General features: G+C 43.0%; 3 protein-coding genes across 3 annotated transcripts; 1 reads left to right on the forward strand and 2 right to left on the reverse strand.

The window, feature by feature from the left end:
• Positions 1-448: 448 nt before the first annotated feature.
• LOC120720377 (E3 ubiquitin-protein ligase TRIM39-like) lies at positions 449-11,089 on the forward strand. The gene is made up of 2 exons (XM_040010044.1): positions 449-561; positions 9,227-11,089. Exon 2 carries the CDS (start codon positions 9,236-9,238, stop codon positions 10,880-10,882), a length of 1,647 nt encoding a protein of 548 aa, XP_039865978.1. The 5' UTR covers positions 449-561; positions 9,227-9,235; the 3' UTR covers positions 10,883-11,089.
• LOC120720379 (CST complex subunit CTC1-like) lies at positions 558-15,390 on the reverse strand. Its single transcript, XM_040010047.1, has 8 exons — positions 15,320-15,390; positions 15,114-15,199; positions 14,807-14,942; positions 14,462-14,530; positions 14,226-14,388; positions 13,968-14,023; positions 13,705-13,861; positions 558-1,468 (listed from the first exon to the last, which is right to left on the reverse strand). Exons 5-8 carry the CDS (start codon positions 14,355-14,357, stop codon positions 1,310-1,312), a joined length of 504 nt encoding a protein of 167 aa, XP_039865981.1. The 5' UTR covers positions 14,358-14,388; positions 14,462-14,530; positions 14,807-14,942; positions 15,114-15,199; positions 15,320-15,390; the 3' UTR covers positions 558-1,309.
• A 2,714-nt stretch (positions 15,391-18,104) lies between these two features.
• On the reverse strand, positions 18,105-18,858 carry LOC120720380 (CST complex subunit CTC1-like). The gene is made up of 2 exons (XM_040010048.1): positions 18,623-18,858; positions 18,105-18,479 (listed from the first exon to the last, which is right to left on the reverse strand). The coding sequence occupies exons 1-2, from the start codon at positions 18,706-18,708 to the stop codon at positions 18,146-18,148; spliced, it is 420 nt and encodes a 139-aa protein (XP_039865982.1). The 5' UTR covers positions 18,709-18,858; the 3' UTR covers positions 18,105-18,145.
• Between the last annotated feature and the right edge of the window lie 1,651 nt (positions 18,859-20,509).

Here is a 20,509-nt window from a genome sequence, read left to right on the forward strand (position 1 = left end):
GAATAATATTATTTTATTATCACGTTGATGCAGCACATGGTTCAGTCAGCTTTGTATAAACATGTGTTAGAAATGTTCTTCAATCAGCTCTTTTTACTCTCATTTCACAGCCAGTACTTTTTTACTTTTACTTGAGTAAAGAAGTTGAATTAGTACTTGGAGTATTTTTAACAGTAGTACTTCTACTTCAGTACACAGTATGTGTACTTTTACCACCTGTGTCTGAGACCTCCTTCAGGGTCCACCTGAAGCTCTCAGTCTGCTGTGGAAAAAGGAAATCCAGGTGAGTTTCTCCTGATCACCTGAGGCCGTCATTACTGTGTGAACCCACACACCACTCCTCACTCCTCCACCCGCTGCACACAGTCACTGAGTACAGACCGGCTGATTCCTGTAAAGGGAGAGGCAGGAAGAGGCGGAGCAACACCTGAAAAACAAGAAGGTCAACGTCATTTTGCAGAAGTGACAGTGTGAGAGAGCAGCAGCAGAGCTGCAGTCGAGTCCTGTTTGTCTCTAAAAGAAGATTCACTGGAGTCCATCAGGTTTCTCTCAGCAACAGTGGTGAGTGCAGCTGATCACACTTCCTGCTTCTACACAAATCTTCACTCTGTTCACTTCATCAGGACTCATCACAGTCACACTGGATCCATAGAAATCTGCTCATGTAACCACAGATCCACTGTAGGAGCATCGAGCTGCTGCTTCAGTCTCACTGTGGCTCTGCTCAGGACTGTGGACTCAGGCTGTGCTCTGGACTTCAGACTGACTCCACACTTCCTGGTTATTCATCACTTCCTGTTCCTCTTAGATTGATTCTGGATTTGATTGATCATAAGGATTACAGACGTGAAAACACCTATTTATTCTTTATTGATATAAAGCCTTTGATACTGTCAACCAGTAGATTTTGGTCAGTACTTCAAAAAGTCATTCACACATTTTACAAAGATTATCTGACTTAGTGTATCCTGTAAGAGTCACAGATGTTCCTCAATCATTCAGAAAACAGTCGATGCTGCACTTTATAACTTTGTGTGGAAACATGAATCTCATTATTTAAACAGATGTGTTTGAATCATCCTGATAATCAGGCTTTAAACATGTCAGAGTTCCACACATCAGCTGTGATATTCAAGCTGACCTGGATCAAACATGTCATCAGACACAAACATAGATGATGCTGTTTAATCCCAAAGCTTATTTAAACAAACTGGAGGACAGAATTCCTCCTTAAATGTGATTTTGATCAAATCCACTGATCTCATTTTCACACACAGGCTTTATCATGGTGGCTTCTTCTCTACTAACATCAATCTTTGATTTGGACAAACAAATATATGAAACACAAAAATAAATCAATGTTTTCTGAGGATCCAGAATAACATGAATGATGTATCCCAGCGAGTGACTGGAAAAGTTCATCTTCTTCCACATCCTGAGTTTGTGAGGAGCTGTGATGTTCCAGTATCTGTGAGAGAAAACAGGACAGTTTTTACTGACGCACAAATGGACCAAATATACAGACACCTCTGAATAAACATGTTCTCATCAATGCCATTAAAATACTGGATCAACAGTTAATAACACATTTCTGAGGTTTGTGATTCATCGTCCTCCTCACTGTCAGCTCTACTGGAACAGTCACTGTTTAATATTAATGGCTCGTTGATCTGGATGTACAATAAGAAGTATTCAGTCACCAACAAGGTCGAAGTTTACTTCACAGTAATTGATGGAAAATATCCAACAAACTGATTTATTCAAGTATACAAATGATCTGGATGAATCTTGGACCTTCTGTAAAACAGTCAGAGAAACAATTTCACATCTTTGTAACGACTGTATTTATGTTCATCCCCAAACGTTGATCCTGTTCATCTGGACGCTGCACTGTACAGCAGACACTACGATGTTAGGTTTGTGTTTGGATGAACCAGTTTGTGTCTGAGTGTGTTGCTGGGTCTCCACCAGTTACTCTGAGAACTGAAGAAGCTTCTCTGATGAAACGTCTTCAAGAAACTCAAAGAAGTCCAGACGCTTTTCTCTCCAAGCTCCTCAGACTACTGACGCTTGTTTCTCTCTTTGTAAAATGAAATTTAAAGTGAATTTTGTTTTCTTTTTTTTTAAACTTTTTATTTTCATTTTTTAAATTGAAAACGAACAAGAAACAATAAAAGACATTTACAGTTATGGGACAGAGTAGGTATCATCAACTAGCCAAAGCTTGACTGGCCATTATGACCAAAAAAAAAAAATATTCTCAGGAACACACTCTAGTATCTTTATCTTTCAAACATAGCCTCAACCATCTGAGGACCGAACACAGAAAATACGGGCGTATTAATAATAATAATAAAAAATAATAATTATAATAGTAACAGTATTGGTAATTACAGAAATTTAAAAAAAAAAAAAAAAAAAAAAAACAAAAAAAACAAAAAAAGAAAAAAAAAAAAAAAAAAAAGAAAAACATATCGTGTGAACCCCTCCCACCATCCCCCCACCCCTTTACCCCTGTATGGCTCTCAACTTCATCACATTCGTGTATCCAAACAGCCCATATTTACACCCGTCTATACACAAGAATCAGCACAACATTCAAGAACTCTGATCAGAAGGGCCTAACCAAGGATCAATTCAGGGTAAACCCAGAGGAATTTACGTCATCTCTATATTCTGTCAAATCCAAAGACGGTAATACTGAAAGAAATGGTCCCCAAATTTTTTTAAAGGTTCCGTATTTCCCTTTTACACTATGCGGTATCTTCTCAGGTGTACAGTAGGATGCTAACTCATTAATCCAATATCTCAGTGTTGGAGAATTTTCAGATTTCCAATGTGTCAGAATATATTTTTTAACTGCAGTACTCGCAAGTAAAATAAAATATTTCTTGTGGTAATCCACATTTATAGAATCTATGTCACCTAAAATCCATAGTTTTGGGTCCATTTCGACTTGGATCCCAATCACCCTTGAAATTATTTCAGTAGTCCGTCTCCAGAACTCCTCTATTACTGGGCAATTCCACAGCATATGAAGGAGATCACCATCTATCACCTTACATCTCAAACATTTGGGAGAGTAATTAATATCAATTTTATGTAATCTGTAAGGTGTATAATATGTCCTGTGGAATATATTAAATTGCATTTGTCTATGATTTGTAGAAATTAACATGGTCTGTGCCTGTTCCATTAGATGGTACCATTCTACCTCTTCATAAACATAGCCCAGATCTGCCTCCCATTTTCTTTTCAGAGCCGTTTTGTTGTAGTCAGGTAATTTTTCATTAATAATAGTGTATATTGAAGATGCTATTCCTTTTATTGACTTCCATGGTTTGGTGCAAAGATGCGTTTCAAAAGGACTTTCTTTAGGAATCTCAGGGAATGTTCCTTTGGTTTTTTCTTTGATCCAGTCTCTTATTTGTAGAAATTTAAAAAAATTTTGGTCTGGAAGTTTAAATTTTTCCTTTAGTTGTTGGAAGTCAATAAATGTGTCATTATTGTATAGATCGGCAACAGTTCGAATATTTCTATCCTTCCATCCCCGCAATATGGAGTCGGAAATATGATGGGAGAGATCAGGATTGCCCCATAGGGGTGTCCTTCTAAAAAAAGAAATATTTATTTTTAGAAGTGAGTGGGATTCCTGCCAGGCACGGAAGGTGTTTAATATTATTGAATTATTTGTGAGCTTAGATAAACATTTTTTCGTACCTAGAAATGGGACGTCTTTTAATGATATGGGATTCACCTCATATTGTTCTATTGGAACCCATCGAACCTCACTCCTCTCTGCATGTAACCAAATCAAAATTGATCGGTATTGGGAGGCCAGATAATAATTCCTAAAGTTTGGTAGGTTGAGTCCTCCCCTTGAATAAGGGGCCTGTAATGAGGAGAGTTTAACTCTTGGGTTTTTCTTTTGCCATATGAAGGAGGTTATAAGTTTATTTAATTCTTTGAAGAAACTTTTTGGAACATTTATAGGGAGACATTGAAATAAATAGGTAAACTTGGGCAAAATGTTCATTTTAACAACATTAATTCTCCCTATAAGGGATAATGGAAAATCCATCCATCTCTGTATATTAAGTTTAGTTTGTTCCAACAGTTTGATATAATTTAGTTTGAATATTTTATCCTCAGATTTACCAATTTGTATGCCCAAATATGTAAATCCATTATTACACCACTGTAGTGGATCTGTAAGAGCTCTAACACGATTATCTTGTATATTTAATGACATAATCTCACTTTTGGTATAATTTAACTTGTATCCTGAAGCTGCACTATATTCTTTAAGACAATTCATTAATGAGGGAATTGACTTGAGAGGGTCCGTTATATACAGTAGGAGGTCATCTGCATATAGAGAAAGTTTATGTTCGCTTGTACCGAATTTGATTCCAGATATAGCAACATTAGTACGAATGGCCACTGCTAGTGGCTCGATCGCAATCGCAAAGAGCAAGGGAGAACTTGGACAGCCTTGTCTACAGCCTCTGGTTAAGGAGAAAGTGTTAGAAAGCACATTATTTGTTATAATATTGGCTTCGGGGGCATTAAAAAGTATCCTTTTTTTTTTTTTTTTTTTTTTTTTTTTTTTTGTCCCGTTTGGATCTTTAGCCATCAGAATTGTTGTCTTGAGGCCAAGAAAGATGCCAAGCAGATTTATTTTACCAAGTGGATCATCATGGCCATGCCATATTGGTCCATTTGATTGACCTTTATTATAATTATGAATTTATTTTATTTTCAGTTGCAAACGGGACAGACATAACTGTGGGATAGGACAGGGGGAGAGAAAGAAAGAAAACCAAAGGGGAGAAGAGACGGTGAGAAGGGGGGGAAGAGAGAAAAACAAACAAACAAACAAAAAAAAACTCCTGGGTCACCTGTATGGAGAAGAAAAAAAAAAAAAACAGAGAAGAAAGCAAACAACAAAGAGCAACATAATAATAGAAAAAAACGGCACCATCACAATAAACTAGCTAGCAGTAGATATCAATAGTTACTAAATAATAAACGATATTGTGCAACACGCAAGATAGACAGCGCACAGTGTGCTTTGAGGCAGCAGCCAAGAAAGCTGTAGTCCGCGTCTGTGAATACCCATGTGTACACCTGTGTGCATACCTGTGTGGATCAGCATGCTTGCATTCCAAAGGTTTCTCCATGTAACGATCTGCTAGGGAGTGTGGGGGGGCCACAGCCCTGTCCTTTATGGTATCAAGCAGGTATGGAGGAGATCAAAACTCCAGACATCCAGAGGCCCCCAGAACACAAGAGACCAAGGAAGACCCACAGAGGGGCAGCTGCGCCACTGTCCCAGTAAGAGCTAAGGAGACTCCCAGATGAGGGCTCACTCAGCAGCCGCGGAGCAGAAGCCAGGGGGAGTTGTAGTGACGCGCCCGTGAGCTCCGCCGGCAGCCAGCTGTGCCTGAGTGACCGAGCCCCAGGCCGAGAGGCCGGGGGCACCCCACCTCCGAAATGGCGAGCCCCAATAAGCGGCCGCCAAGGAGTGAGCCGGTGTGTACCCGGACGCCCACCCCCAGATACAAAGAACCACCAACGCACCGACACCTGAGGGAGTCCGCCACCGGCAGGGGAAGTGGTGGTGGGTGGAGATAGGCCTCCAAACCTTGTTAAAAAGTATCCTAACATAGCGGGTGAACTTTTCTCCGAAGCCCATGGCTTCCATTGTCTGAAATAGAAAGTTTGGTTCAATCCTGTCAAATGCTTTATTAGCGTCCATGGAAATTATTAGCAATGGTTCTTGATTTTTTTGAGCGGCATTCAATATGTGGAGCAGGCGCCGCACATTATCTGCTCCCTGTCTGTTTTTAATGAAGCCTGTTTGATCGGCATTTATTATCTTAGGCATAATGTCCTCCAATCTATGTGCAATTATTTTAGATAATATTTTATAATCTGCGTTTAAAAGGCTAAGTGGTCTATAAGAGTCACATCTCTGTTTGTCCTTGCCCGGCTTTGGCAATAATGTAATTGTTGCATTTTCCAGTGATTCCGGTAATTTGTTATTTTCTAAGGCTTCTTTAATCATATTTGTAAGTGGTGTCAATAATTTATTAGAAAAGGCCTTATAGTAATCAGCTGAGAATCCATCTGGTCCAGGGGTCTTATTATTTTGTAAACACTTGAGGGCTCGAAGAACCTCCATCTCCGTTATATCTACATCAAGCAGTTCTTTGTCCTCATTATGTAATTTAGGAAGGGTTATTCCATCTATGAATCTTTTTGCAACAGTACCATCGACCCCTTGCTCAGATTTATACAGATCTTCATAAAACCGTTTAAACTCTGCATTTATGAGTACTGATTCATCAAGAAGTTTATCATCTTCCGTTAGAATTGTCCGTATAAATTTCTCTGATGTTTCTTTCTTAATTTGCCAGGCCAGTAATTTACTTGTTTTGTTTCCAAATTCATAGTAGTGATATCTAGTTCTGGCCATAGCTGCTTCTGCTCTATTGGTGCATAAATTATCATACTGCAACCTTGCTTTTGTTAATGTATTAAGACATTCTTCCTTTTTGGTGGCAATATATTCCTGTTCCAAGTTTTTAATGTCGGTCTCCAATTTAGATATCTTCTCTCTGACCTTTTTAGCCTTATTAGCCCCATATGACATAACCATACCTCTCATATAAGCTTTAAGCGCTTCCCAAATATTAGCATGTGAGGAAGAATTTGAATTAGCATCTAGAAATATTTCAATATTAGTGTTCATGTATGAAATAAAATCAGAGTCTCCTAGCATATAATTCTTAAACCTCCATCTGTAGGTTATATTTTGCGATATATTGGTAGCCCAGAGAAGTTTAATGGGATTATGGTCTGAGAAAGTAGCTGCTAAGTAAGAGCAGTCTATCACTGTTACCATCATATTTTGTGATATAAGAAACATATCAATTCTTGAGTGCATATTATGTACTGGAGAAAAAAAAGAAAAATCCCTTTGACCTGGGTGGAGGTTTCGCCATACATCAATTGCGCCTATATCCTTCATACCTTGGTTCAATGCAGTTGCTGCTTTGGATAAAGAAACTGTTTTAGGTGAGGACCGGTCCAAGGAGGGATTTAGGACCATATTGAAATCTCCACTCACAATATACTGTCCCTCAATTGTAGCCACTTTCATTATTAAGTTATTGAAGAATAAAGGGTCATCATAGTTGGGCCCGTATATATTTACCAAAGATATCTTATTTCTATTTATTTCACCATTTACAAGTAGGAATCTGCCATTTTTGTCCTTTTCAACTGAGTTTAGTTGAAAGTTCAAGTGTTTATTAATAAGCAGGGTGACTCCTCTTGCTTTGGAGGTATATGATGAATAAAAAACATTGCCTACCCAATCTCTTCGTAATTTCAAATGTTCAGCGTCTGTGAGATGGCTTTCCTGGATAAAAGCGACATCTACGTTTTGCCTCTTTAAATATGTCAACATTTTTTTCTCTTAATAGGTGAATTGATCCCTCTAATATTCCAAGATATACAGGTTATATGACCCTTAATTTAAGTTCGGTGTAGTAAAATTCTGTACATGGGTGTAATGGTAGGATATAACCTAAGCCAATGAGCTATCTGAACAATTATATAAGTATAAGAAGAATTTTTTGTAAGAGACCATACATAACCCCAAAACATTAAAATAAAAACCTGCCTCATAAAACCCCTATAACAAAACCACATAAGGTAGGTAATTCAACTAAACAATGGTGGTGGCCCAGGCAGTTGTTAAAGTTAAAGTTCTAGCCACTCTCGGTAATATATAAACAGCAAAGTATTAAATTTTAGCAGTCGGATACAGAACGTAATTGTGTAAAGGAAAAAGTAAAATATTTAACCACAATATAATCACACTCATCCAGTAAGGGATTAATATCTAAATCATAAATGCACACAAAGTCTATAGTTTTATAAATGTGTACTTATTTTAGCTGAGTAATAAGCAAATATTTATGTTAGCTATTAACTACTAGATTGCTATAAATCATATATTCAATTCGTCTGACAGATGGGAGGTGGCGAGAGTCTGTATCAATGCTTAATGTTATAGTCCCTTTTTTTTTTTCTTCATTTCACCTCAATCCCCAGATTTAACAGTGGAGGACTTCTCGTCTGCGAGTACGGATGTAAATTGCTTTGTTGACATCACATTACATCACTTTAGTCTACTCACTCAGAAAATCTTTCAGATAGCGTTGCGCTTCAGCAGGAGTGGGGAAAATTTTAATCGATCCCTGATGTCTGACGCGAAGTTGCGCTGGGTACATCAGAGCATATTCAATCTCCTTTTCTCGCAGCCTTTGTTTCACGTCACGGAACTCGTCTGTTCTGCGTTGCAGGTCTACGCTGTAGTCCGGGAAAAAATATATTTTCTTATTCTCATATGTCGTCTCTCCCTTACTTCTAGCCAGTCGAAGGACTTTCTCTTTGTCTCTGAGGTTCAGAAACTTAGCAATGAAGGGCCGTGGTCTATCAGACTTCTTCCCGACGCGGTGTGCTCTTTCAAGGGTAATGTTTGATGTAAAGTTGTCATTCCCCAGGATTTGTGGTATAAATTTCTCCAAAAATCCCACAGTGTCATGGCCTTCTACTTGCTCGGGAATGTTCAGTATCCTTAGGTTGGACCTTCTGCTGCGGTTCTCCAAGTCGTCGATTTTGTCCTTGAGTTGAGTTGTCAATTTCTCCACTTTATTGGTGCGGTTATGCATTTCCTTAATGTCATCCTCGTTTGTACTTACTCGTGCCTCCATCTCCTCAACCTGCTCGGAAAGCGTGTTAAGAGAGGATTCAATTTTCGTCAGGGTTATTTGTATATCAGCCGTTTTTTTGTCAATATGTTTTGTAAGTTCCTCTTTAGTTTCTTTGATAGCATTGAGTAATTTGCTAATTGGCAATTCCTCCTCCCCATCCGCCATATTTCTTGCTGCCAATGCGTGCTGGTATCCCGTAGTTTTTGTCGTTTTCTTTCGTTTTGAGTGTCGCAAATTATAATTTGCCATGCAGAAGTTTCTTTTGTAACTTTGCCTCTTGTTATGGTCAAAAATTATATAAGGGCAAGTTAGGATAAATGTAGATTCCTGGGCCTACCGCCGGGAGCTCACGAATGCACGTCTACTCTCGTCTGCTGTCAGCCATGTTCCCTTTAAAGTGAATTTTGAATCAAATGTTTCTCTTCTTTCTCCCTCAGAGTGCAGACATGTCTGCTGCCAGCAATCTGCGATCTGAAGATCAGTTTCTGTGCTCCATCTGTCTGGATGTGTTCACTGATCCAGTCTCTACACCATGTGGACACAACTTCTGCAAAACCTGCATCAGTCAGCACTGGGACATGAATGTCATCTGTCAGTGTCCCATGTGTAAAGAGACTTTCTACACTCGACCTCAGCTGAAGATCAACACCTTCATCTCTGAGGTGGTTGCTCAGTTCAGACGTGAAGCTCAGCCGAAAGCCAGCAGCAGCAGCTCAGAGCAACAAGCTGCCAAACCAGGAGAAGTTCCCTGTGACGTCTGCACTGGAACCAGACTGAAGGCCCTGAAGTCCTGCCTGGTGTGTCAGACCTCCTACTGTCAGACTCACCTGGAGCCTCATCTGACACTGAAAGGTCTGAAAAGACATCAGCTGGTTGATGCTGTGGAGAACCTGGAAGGCAGGATGTGCACAAAGCACGATAAACTCCTGGAGCTGTTCTGTAAGACCGACCAGACATGTGTCTGCATGCTCTGCCCTGTTTTAGACCACAAGAACCACGAGTTTGTTCCTCTGAGAGAAGAATATGAAGGAAAGAAGGCAGAGCTGGAGAAGACAGAGGCTGAGATTCAGCAGATGATCCAGAAGAGACGACTGAAGATTCAGGAGATCACAGAGTCGGTGAAGATGAGTAAAGATGCTGCAGACAGACAGAAAGCAGAAGGTGTTCAGGTCCTCACGGCTCTGATGGAGTCTGTTGAGAGACGCCTGAAGGAGCTCATGAAGGAGATCGAAGACAAACAGGAAGCTACAGAGAAACAGGCTGAAGGTCTCATCAAAGATCTGGAACAGGAAATCTCTGAGCTGATGGAGAGAAGCTCTGAGGTGGAGCAGCTCTCACGCTCTGAAGACCACCTCCACCTCCTCCAAAGCTTCTCCTCCCTGAAAGCTCCACCCAGCAAGGACTGGACAGAGGTCAGAGTTCATCCACCATCATATGAGGAGACTGTGGGGAGAGCTGTGGCTCAGCTGGAGGAGACAGTCTGGAAACCCATGAAGAAGAAGCTGTTTGAGGCAGAGCTGCAGAGGGTGCAGCAGCATGAGGTGGATGTGACTCTGGATCCTGATACAGCAAATCCTAATCTCATCCTGTCTGATGATGGAAAACAAGTTTATCATAGTGATGTGAGGAAGAAACTTCCAGACAACCCAGAGAGATTTTCTTACTGTGCTTGTGTTTTAGGAGAGCAGAGTTTCTCTTCAGGCAGATTTTACTTTGAGGTTCAGGTTAAAGGAAAGACTGAGTGGACTTTAGGAGTGGCCACAGAGTCAATCAACAGGAAGGGACAAATCACAGCGAGACCTCAGGATGGTTTCTGGACTGTAGTGCTGAGAAATGGAAATGAGTACAGTGCTCGTGCTGGTCCTTCAGTCCGTCTCTGTCTTCATCCTGGTCCTGAGAAGGTGGGGGTGTTTGTGGATTATGAGGAGGGTCTGGTCTCCTTTTATGATGTAGGTGCTGCAGCTCTGATCTACTCCTTTACTGGCTGCTCCTTCACTCACAAACTCCACCCATTCTTCGAACCCTGTCCTAATGATGGAGGTAAAAACTCTGCACCTCTGATCATCTGTCCTGTCAATCAAACTGATCAATGACTGATTTAATTGGATGAATGATTGATTTTTCTTGAAGGGAACAAATGAACATGTTGAGTGTAAATCCTCTACAGTCTCCATGTTTCTATAGAATCTGATCATCAGGACTCTGATTCACACTTTGATTCTCATGGAGTTTGATTTGAACAGAAGAAAAGTTGAATCAGGAAATGTTCCCACTGATGGAGACTCGAGCTGAAGAGCAAATATCAGTGAACAAATGTCCAAAAGCTTCATTTACAATAAAGTTTGTTCAATGCTTTGAGTGAATCCAGACTCATGTGTGGCTGTTATACGGAGCATCAGAGTCCAGCTGAGTTATGTTGGATACAAACTGCTTATTTTGGCTCTGTGAGGAGTTTTGTTCACTGAAAACTGATGAGACGGATAATATTCAAAGAACTCTGTAGAGATTCATGCATCCATGTTCTCCACCTGCAGGTGTGGAGGAGAAAGGTGGAGCACAGACTGCTGCATCCTTCCAGTCACATCATTTTGATGATTATATTTGCATGTTGTGATGATTTGGGTTAAAGACAAACAGAGTTGAACGGCTGCAGTCACAGCATGAAGACGATGCTGAAGCTGAGCTGTCAGTGAACATGTTTCACTGTGATTTGATTTGAAGAATAGAAAGTGTGTGTGGCTGCTGACAGCTGCAGTCTCTGCTAGTCTGCATAACACACACACAACTTTCCCCCTGAGGCAACGATGCAGCAACAACACAACAGCTGCAGACACACACGATTGTGCGCTCCCTTTCAGTCTGAACTCTCAAACACACAAACAAACTCTATCAATGTCGTACTGTTAAAGAATTCCTCCTTCTTCAGTAACAATGATTTGAGGTCTCTACCAGTGTCTCTTGTTTTGACCTTTGACCTCTTTATTCCTTATAACCAAAAAAACCTTTTATCTGATATTTTCACCTTATTGATTGATTATATATATCTATTATATTTTCTCACCTTATTTTGACCTTTGACCTATGTCCTTGTTAGCCTTGATCTTCCTTCATCAAACGTGAAATTTCTTTCACCTTTGAACTTAAAGCTTAAATCAAACCTTTGTTAAAAAGCTTCTTACCAACTTGTAATTCCAACTTTCTGCATTAAACACGTATCTTATCATATAAACACTGGATCACTGAGAGAACTTTAGGCAGAACCAAATGAAGCAGCTGACCTCGTCAAACTCACAGCGACAGTAACTGACAGTGAATTATTTTAATCTTCTTCATTGTATTTGTTAGAAACATTTATTTTCCTTTAATTGGACTTTGGTTAAGTTCAATCCGATGTATTAACCGACCTTTGAGGTGAAGTGCAGCTGCGAAGAACGCTACGGCAGGCAATGAGGTGCGTTTAATGTCGCTCTGTTAATTTGAGCGTCCATGAATTGAATGTCTTATTTTTTCTTACTTTATTATTGCTAATTTATTGGAGAATTTGGCCATTTAATTAAGACAGATTTTATGTTGTTGGTGGTAAAGATCTGGATGGATGTTTTATTTTATTCTGTGTTTCTATTTTTCAGTTTTACTTTTCAAGACTTGGTGAATTGCCTTTTTCTACTTTTTGTTTAGTTTTGTTAAAATTAGCAGCAGTGAGAAGTGTTGTTGTCGGTCTTGAATATATTTGATGTAGCCCATACTGTTAAGGTAAGTGTCATGTTTTTAGTTGTTAGTCTGATGAAGAATCTTTTACTTTTCTCCAAAAGTTGATTGTGTTTATCTGGACATAGTGTTTTTCAGGTCCAGCTGAATGCAGGTTTCCCCAGTCTTATACGTGTCAAGAGCATCAGCACAGCTGAAATGCATTTTTCCTAAGCACCGCGTCTCTGTGGCTTTTAAACCCCAAAACACGCTAAAACAAAAATGGGTCCACCCCAAGGATGGGGTCCCCCGGTGTAGTTTCCACTGTGACAGACTGTGGGCTTCCTCAGAGTGAGGCTGAGAGCGGCAGGCCCAGCTGGAGTCTGATCCGTGTCACACAGTGGAGGTCAAACCTTCTGTGCCACAAACACCAGATTAACCAGTTTCACTCATCATCCTTCTACTGTCAGATTTTACTGGTGCAGGTTTGATGAATCACCATCTGAGAACGTCTCTGATGTGGGCGCCACTCACAGGGATCACTTCCTGTAGAAGGGTCACATGACCTGTTATAGGCCCCTTTGTGATGATACCTCACCACCCTGACCCAACCTGACTGCAACCTTCAGAGTCGTGTGTGTGTGGACGCTATTCTTTGGGTTGTAGCTGCATCTTCTTCTCGTTTCACCTCCTCTGACCACAGGACGTTTCAGTCTGCAGGTCTTCGTCCTCAGCAGTGTGGCTGAAGGTGTCTGCAGACGTGGAGCTCTGTGAGCTCACAGTGCGTCCCTGTGCAGCCTGTAGAGTCTTTGAAGTCTTTGCTCTGACAGGCTTGTTCTGTGCTGGGCGGCTCTTTGACTTTCTTCAGGTTTCCCTTCCTGACACTCTGATAACCTCAGATATCCACAACGTGAATCCTCACAAACATCTGTTTCTCTCTTTTCACTCAAACCTTCTGACGTTTTCACACCGACTGTAAATATGAAGAAAACCCTCAGTTTGACGCCACGCCCCCAAACCAGTTCAGCAGTAAAGTGTGAGCAGACGGAGCTGTTACCAGGATGTAAACAGGATGTTCCCTTTCACAGTTAAAGCCTCAGGAATAAAAACATGACCTGATCTTAAATTTTTAAAGACAAAATAAAGCTTAAAGACGACGATGAGCACGTGACTCACCTGTGACTCACCTGTGACAGGTAAATATATACACCTGACAGGTGCTACTGACCTGGCTCTGCCCACGAGGGAAGACTCTGATGTGACCTCTGACCCTGAGTGCTCTCTGAAGCCCCTCCCACTGAGCATCAGCCAATCCCAGCAGAGCATGAACCAGAGCAGCTGAGAAGCAGACGTGAGCCTCACCTGTCCCGTCATCGATCACCAGCCTGATCGAAGAGCAGAGCCACATGGTTTGATCATGTGACTGTCACCTGACTGATCCAGGTGATTAACACGTATCAGCAGGTGAGCTCAACAGGAAGCTGCTCTTACTTTGCTTTGGACTGAAACACTGACGAGGTCGAGTGACACTGAGAGCTGCTGCAGCCCTGAGAGAGAGAGAGCAACAGGTAAACACACACACCTGAAATCGTGAGCAGTTTCCTCCAAAACGACACTTTACTTACTGCACCAACACTAACACACCACCAACACGCTAACAACACATGAAGCACTCTGAGTACTTTCACTGCACCCGAGAAACTGCAACTAAACACATCCTGTACACACTGTGTGTATTTTATGCAGTACCTGTGTGTACACGCTGCCACACAGCGAGCAGCTCCACTGCAGTTGCAGGAACAGGAAACACACCACGTGACCTTTGACCTGTCCCACAGCGCACCTCTGCTTGCTGCTCAGAGCCCACTCACCCAGGTGCATGATGGGAGCAGGAGGAGGAGGCTGGGCCGAGCTGATAGAAACCAAACAAACAAATAAACAACAGCACGACAAACACGTGAACCAGACTTTACCTGTAAACTTACCTGGTGTCTCCCAGGGAGAACACAGTTATGGAGCTGACAGGTAAGTACGTGCAGTACACACTTCCTGTCCTGAAACACACACACAGGTAAACCGCACAGGTACGTAACCATCGGCGTGACTTTGTATTGAACATTGGGGGGTCAAGATCTCTGTCTAAATAAATAAATCTGGGTACATTTCCAGATGATTAAACAACTATTTTGCTGGTAACACCTGAAACCAGTAAAGAAAACCAGCAGCCTATTAATCCAAGATAATCCAGAACTTTATTGGGGGTGACATTGTTGGAAATGAGTCCAAATAAAGAGTCCAAACATTTATAAGCCTGTCTATGTGTGTCTCACCTGGACAGCCTCCTCTGGAAACCAGACAACAGCAGAGTGTTACCAGGCAATAGGCCAGGTGGGTAGGGGGTGTGGCTTAAGTCCAGGTACACCTGTAGACTCCTCCCAGCTTGGTCACAAAGCGTGAGACGCACACCTGCAGACACACATTCAGCTAACAGTCAGACCTGAGACTCATACCTGAAGCACTGATGCCTGCAGTTCCTCTAGTGTCCAGCAGAGGCAGCAGTGAGTCGCCCCCATAGACTCCCATGTTACAACTTCACAGCAGAAAAGCCTGATACACAAACCACCTGTGTGTTTGTACCTGAGTGTGTGTGTCCAGAGTGGGCAGTCCTGTTGTTCACACTGATCCTCTCAGACACCACACCCTGAAAACACACCAGCTCTGAGCTGAAACACACACACACACACACACACACACACACACACCAGTAAGAGTTTAAAGCAGGCTGCAGCTGCAGTTCCTCAGCTGGCCACAGGGGGCGACTCAGTGAGGGACGAGCAGTTTACCTGCAGTCTAAGACATCTGAGACGGACAAGACTGTGGGTGGGACGGCCTGAAAACACAGAGAATAGAGATGGAAAATGTGACGTCATTCTGGGGTAAAACCGCAAAGGATGGTAGGTATGAGTGGCAAGCGGTACTAGCGCACGCAGGCTTTCACACGAAAACAGTCACACAGTAATAAAAAGAAACACAAAAATGGCAAGAAGCTGCTGTATTATTAACTGCAACAGCCGGTCACATGACAGCCATGGGAAGCCGACGGGTAAAGAGATCGGTTGTTATCGAATCACGTCGTGGAAGAGAAATTGTTCGAGCCATGTTTCCAAAGTAACAAAGAGCCGACGGATGGTCTGTATTGCAGCCATTCAAAGACCAAATATAACGTCCCAGAACACTCCAGCTCACAGGTTAGTCTGCTCCAAGCATTTCCACAAAGGTCAGTCTTCTGTTGTAGTTATTACGTAATTTATCATAATTGTTGATGTAGGTTACAAATAAGTCTTATATTGATTTGAATTGAATTCATTGCTATGCTGCTTTGTTCACTGTGGCTTTGCGGGCTAATGTTTGTTGTGTTTTGTAGGAAAACCAGCCAACAAAATACTGGAATGTGATCCAGACTGATATATGTATATATATATATTTATTAGGGGTGCAACGATATGTGTTTTTGTTTTTTTGTTTTCTGTTGGTTTTTGTTTTTTGCCCTTCTCCCCCGTCCCTCTTCTCAGCTGTTTTTCTTTCCCTCTTTCTTTCTCCCCTTCTTTCCCCCAGTCAAGTCTGTCCCGTATTCAGCAAGTGAAAATAAAATAAACAATAAAAGGTGAATCAAATGGACCATTACGGCAAGGCTGGGATGGTCAATTTGGTAAAGTAAATCCGTTGGGCATCTTTCTTCGCCTTTAGACAACAATTCTGATGGCAAAAGAGCCAAACAGGACAGGCAAAAAAGGAAAAAAAAAAAAAAAAAAGGGGTGCAACGATACTCGTATCGATATTGAACTGTTCGATACAGTGCTTTCGGTTCGGTACGCATATGTATCGAACAATACAAAATTTTTAATTTATTTTATCAACTTTCCTTCTGACAATGCTGTCTGTGTTGAGCGCTCAGTGAATCTGCGCTCGACAGTGCAGCCTAGGCGGAGTAGTCGAACGCAGATTCACTGAGCGCAGGGCAAGCTAGCGAGACAGAAGTTAAGCTCTCCTTGCAACATGGCAAATTGAACCTCATTCAGATCTGGCGTTTGGAACTATTTTGGTTTTCATGTGACGTATGACCCTGATGGACAAAAGTAAAACAGTATGTTGGATGTGCCACGCAATGCTCAATTACATGGGTGGGAGCTAGTGTGTTAGCGCAGTTAGCTCGTTAACGTGTTGGCCGTCCAGCCCCATGCACGGGGCGATCCGCGGTAGCTCGTTAACGGAGATTTGCCGTTTTGTGGCGTTAACGTCATTTTAACGAGATTTACGCTGACGGCACTAGTGGGAACACAACGAATATGACTGCACATTTACGCCGACATCATCCTAGTGCAAAGACAAGTGGAAGCAGACAAAAACAACAAGCACGCATGCTACAAACTTTACCCGAGTCATTTAGATAGCCGTTAGCACATGATTCTCCTTATGGGGACCTGATATGTTTAATATGCTGCTGAGAATATAGCCCAGAAGAAGCATATAGTATAGCTTTTATTTTGGAAAGAGCCATTTCTCTGTAATAAACTCTCTTTTCCAAAGATGAGGGATTCCTCAATCAGATACAGGGCTCGCAAAATCGCTAGCCCGACGTCCTGGGGCTAGCGATTTTTCCAGTCGGGCTACCAAAATCTATCTCTGCCCTGCCTGTCGGGCTATCATAGGAAGGAAAAATATATTTCAATGCTTTTGCATTCTTTCGGAAATGTAGCTGGGTAATTATGTCATTGGCATCGGTGAGCCACTGTCAATATGTGACATATTGAAATCGCGTTTGAATTTGCGCTTGTTTTTTTGCTTTCACTTTGCAATCGCGCGAACTGTGTATAGAGAGCGACAGCACTGATCTGTGAGTGATGATAATTTGCGCACCAATTCCTCTGACATCGTCTTATCAATCGTTAGCTTACTATCAAACATGACAAGTGAAATCTCCCGCAGCTTAAACATGTGAGAGGTTGATCGCGCAGAGAATCGCTGAGCTTATGTGAGTGCGTGCGTAAAAGCAGCAGGATATATATTTTAGTTCTGCTGAGCCAAATAAGACAGGTCAGGGTGAAGAAGTGACAGCCAAAGAAAAGCTTACCACAAAACGGAAAAGTTATGACAAATCAGACTATAAGGCAAAAAGAAAGTGCAGCTTTATGGTTTCATGGACAAAAGAATTTCTGTGGCTGCGATATGATGAGCTAAATAACCAGGGGTGCACATAAGTGGTCCACAGGTGCGCATTCGCTGTCAAAATAAAAAACGCGCACAAGATAAGAAGTTGCAACGCGTGTTTGCGTACATAAGATTTTCAGGAGGAGGAGAGACATTTGTTTAGAACTCTTAAAGATGTCGAAGAAGCTCCTTTAAGCAATTACTGTGATGTTCCTCCACCTCCAAACAAATGTCAGGAGTCCGTACCACAAAAGAAGCACTTATTCTCGGAAAAGTAGTTGCAGGAGGTGAGCTGGCTTCAAACAAATGATGAACGCACAGAGATGTGGTGCGGAATGTGCCGTGAAAATTTAATAAATGACAAATTAAAAAGGCATGAACATTTTTTTGTATCGAAAAAATATCGAACCGTGACACCAAAGTATCGAACCGAACCGTGAATTTTGTGTATCGTTGCACCCCTAATACATATATATATACATAGCTTTCACTGAGAAGCACAGTCTCAGCCCTGCCTTCTGATCCTCTGCCTCCGCCCCTGTATTCCTCCAGGACACACCCTCCTTCTGCTCCACCCTGATCACCATGGAGACACAGGGCCAGGGGTTGCCGGAGTCTGCTTCTTCTTCTTCTCTTCTCCTCCTCTTACTCCCAGCAGTCTCTTCTTCTTCCACTGTCTGCTTCCTGGCAGTGACATCCCCTCCTGGCTCCTCCCCCTTGTGTCTCAAGTGTGTCTCCATGGCAACAGATGGACTCAGGATGTGCAGGTGGTCCAGAGAGAACTGCAGGTAAACCCTGTGAATTGAACCCAGCTTTATTTAACTCGTAATGTTTACAACCAGGAAGGAAGCTCACATCCTGAACGAATCAGACACCCTCTTACATCACAGAGAATGGACCAATGAGCAGTCAGCATGCTGCAGGTTGTGTGTGTGTACCTGCAGTGTTTGTGTGTGGTGAACCTGTCCTGGTCCAGGTGTTGGTAGGAGGGGAAATCTGATTGGAGGAATCTCTCTGTCACCATGGTGAACTGCACCACACCCACCAGACAAGCTGCAGCACACACACACACACACACACACACACACACACTAAAGAATAAAGTATGTATATGTATAAACAATGTATGTGCAGCCTGCTCCTATCAGACTTTATCAGACGATGATGGTAATGATGATGATAAAATGTTAATTTAAAATGTTTTAATAACATAACAAATATAACAAAATGTTTATTTCCAAGGTGATGGCTGTACAATTAAACTGGTTCCATTTAAACATCAAGGTTTGGTTTTGTGTTATTATTAATCATTAATTCCATCCATCCATCCATCCATCTTCATCCGCTTTGTCCGGGTCCGGGTCGCGGGGGCAGCAGCCTAAGCAAAGAGGCCCAGACCTCCCTCTCCCCAGCCACCTCCTCCAGCTTATCCGGGGGAATACCAAGGCGTTCCCAGGCCAGCCGAGAGATATAATCTCTCCAGCGTGTCCTGGGTCTGCCCCGGGGCCTCCTCCCGGTGGGACATGCCTGGAACACCTCACCCAGGAGGCGCCCAGGGGGCATCCTTGTCAGATGCCCGAACCACCTCAGCTGGCTCCTTTCGATGTGGAGCAGCAGCTGCTCTACTCTGAGCCCCTCCCGGATGGCCGAACTTCTCACCCTATCTCTAAGGGAGAGGCCAGCCACCCTTCGGAGGAAGCTCATTTCTGCCGCTTGTATCCGCGATCTCGTTCTTTCGGTCACTACCCACAGCTCGTGGCCATAGGTGAGGGTAGGGACGTAGATCGACCGGTAAATTGAGAGCTTCGCTTTTACACTCAGCTCCCTCTTCACCACGACGGACCGGTGCAGCGTCCGCATTACTGCAGCCGCAGCCCCAATCCGTCTGTCGATCTCCGGCTCCCTTCTCCCATCACTCGCGAACAAGACCCCGAGATACTTGAACTCCTCCACTTGGGGCAGGAACTCATCCCCGACCCGGAGTGGGCACTCCACCCTTTTCCGGCTGAGAACCATGGCCTCAGATTTGGAGGTGCTGATCCTCATTCCCGCTGCTTCACACTCGGCTGCGAACCGTTCCAGTGCGAGCTGGAGGCCCTCACCCGATGAAGCCAACAGAACCACATCATCTGCAAAAATCAGAGATGAGATTCTGAGGCCACCAAAGCGAAAGCCCTCCGCCACTTGGCTGCGCCTAGAAATCCTGTCCATAAAAATTATGAACAGAACCGGAGACAAAGGGCAGCCCTGGCGGAGCCCATCACCCACCAGGAACGAGTCCGACTTATTGCCGGCAATGCGAACCAAGCTCTTGCAACGGTTGTATAGGGATCGAATGGCCCGTAGCAATGGGCCAGACACCCCATATTCCCGCAACACCTCCCACAGGACACCCCGAGGGACACGGTCGAATGCCTTCTCCAAGTCCACAAAACACATGTAGACTGGTTGGGCAAACTCCCATGCACCCTCAAGTATCCTGGAGAGGATAAAGAGCTGGTCCAGTGTTCCGCGACCAGGACGAAAACCGCATTGTTCCTCCTGTATCCGAGGTTCGACTAACGGACGAACTCTCCTTTCCAGCACCCTGGCATAGACTTTCCCAGGGAGGCTGAGGAGTGTGATCCCCCTGTAGTTGGAACACACCCTCCGGTCCCCTTTCTTAAAGATGGGGACCACCACCCCGGTCTGCCAGTCCACAGGTACTGCCCCTGATCTCCACGCAACATTGCAGAGGCGTGTCAACCAGGACAGCCCTACAACGTCCAGAGCCTTCAGGAACTCGGGGCGGACCTCATCAACACCAGGGGCTCTGCCACCAAGGA

The sequence above is a fragment of the Simochromis diagramma genome, unplaced genomic scaffold (genome assembly GCF_900408965.1).
Source record: "Simochromis diagramma unplaced genomic scaffold, fSimDia1.1 OVJJ01000580.1, whole genome shotgun sequence".
NCBI classification, from domain to species: Eukaryota; Metazoa; Chordata; class Actinopteri; order Cichliformes; family Cichlidae; genus Simochromis; species Simochromis diagramma.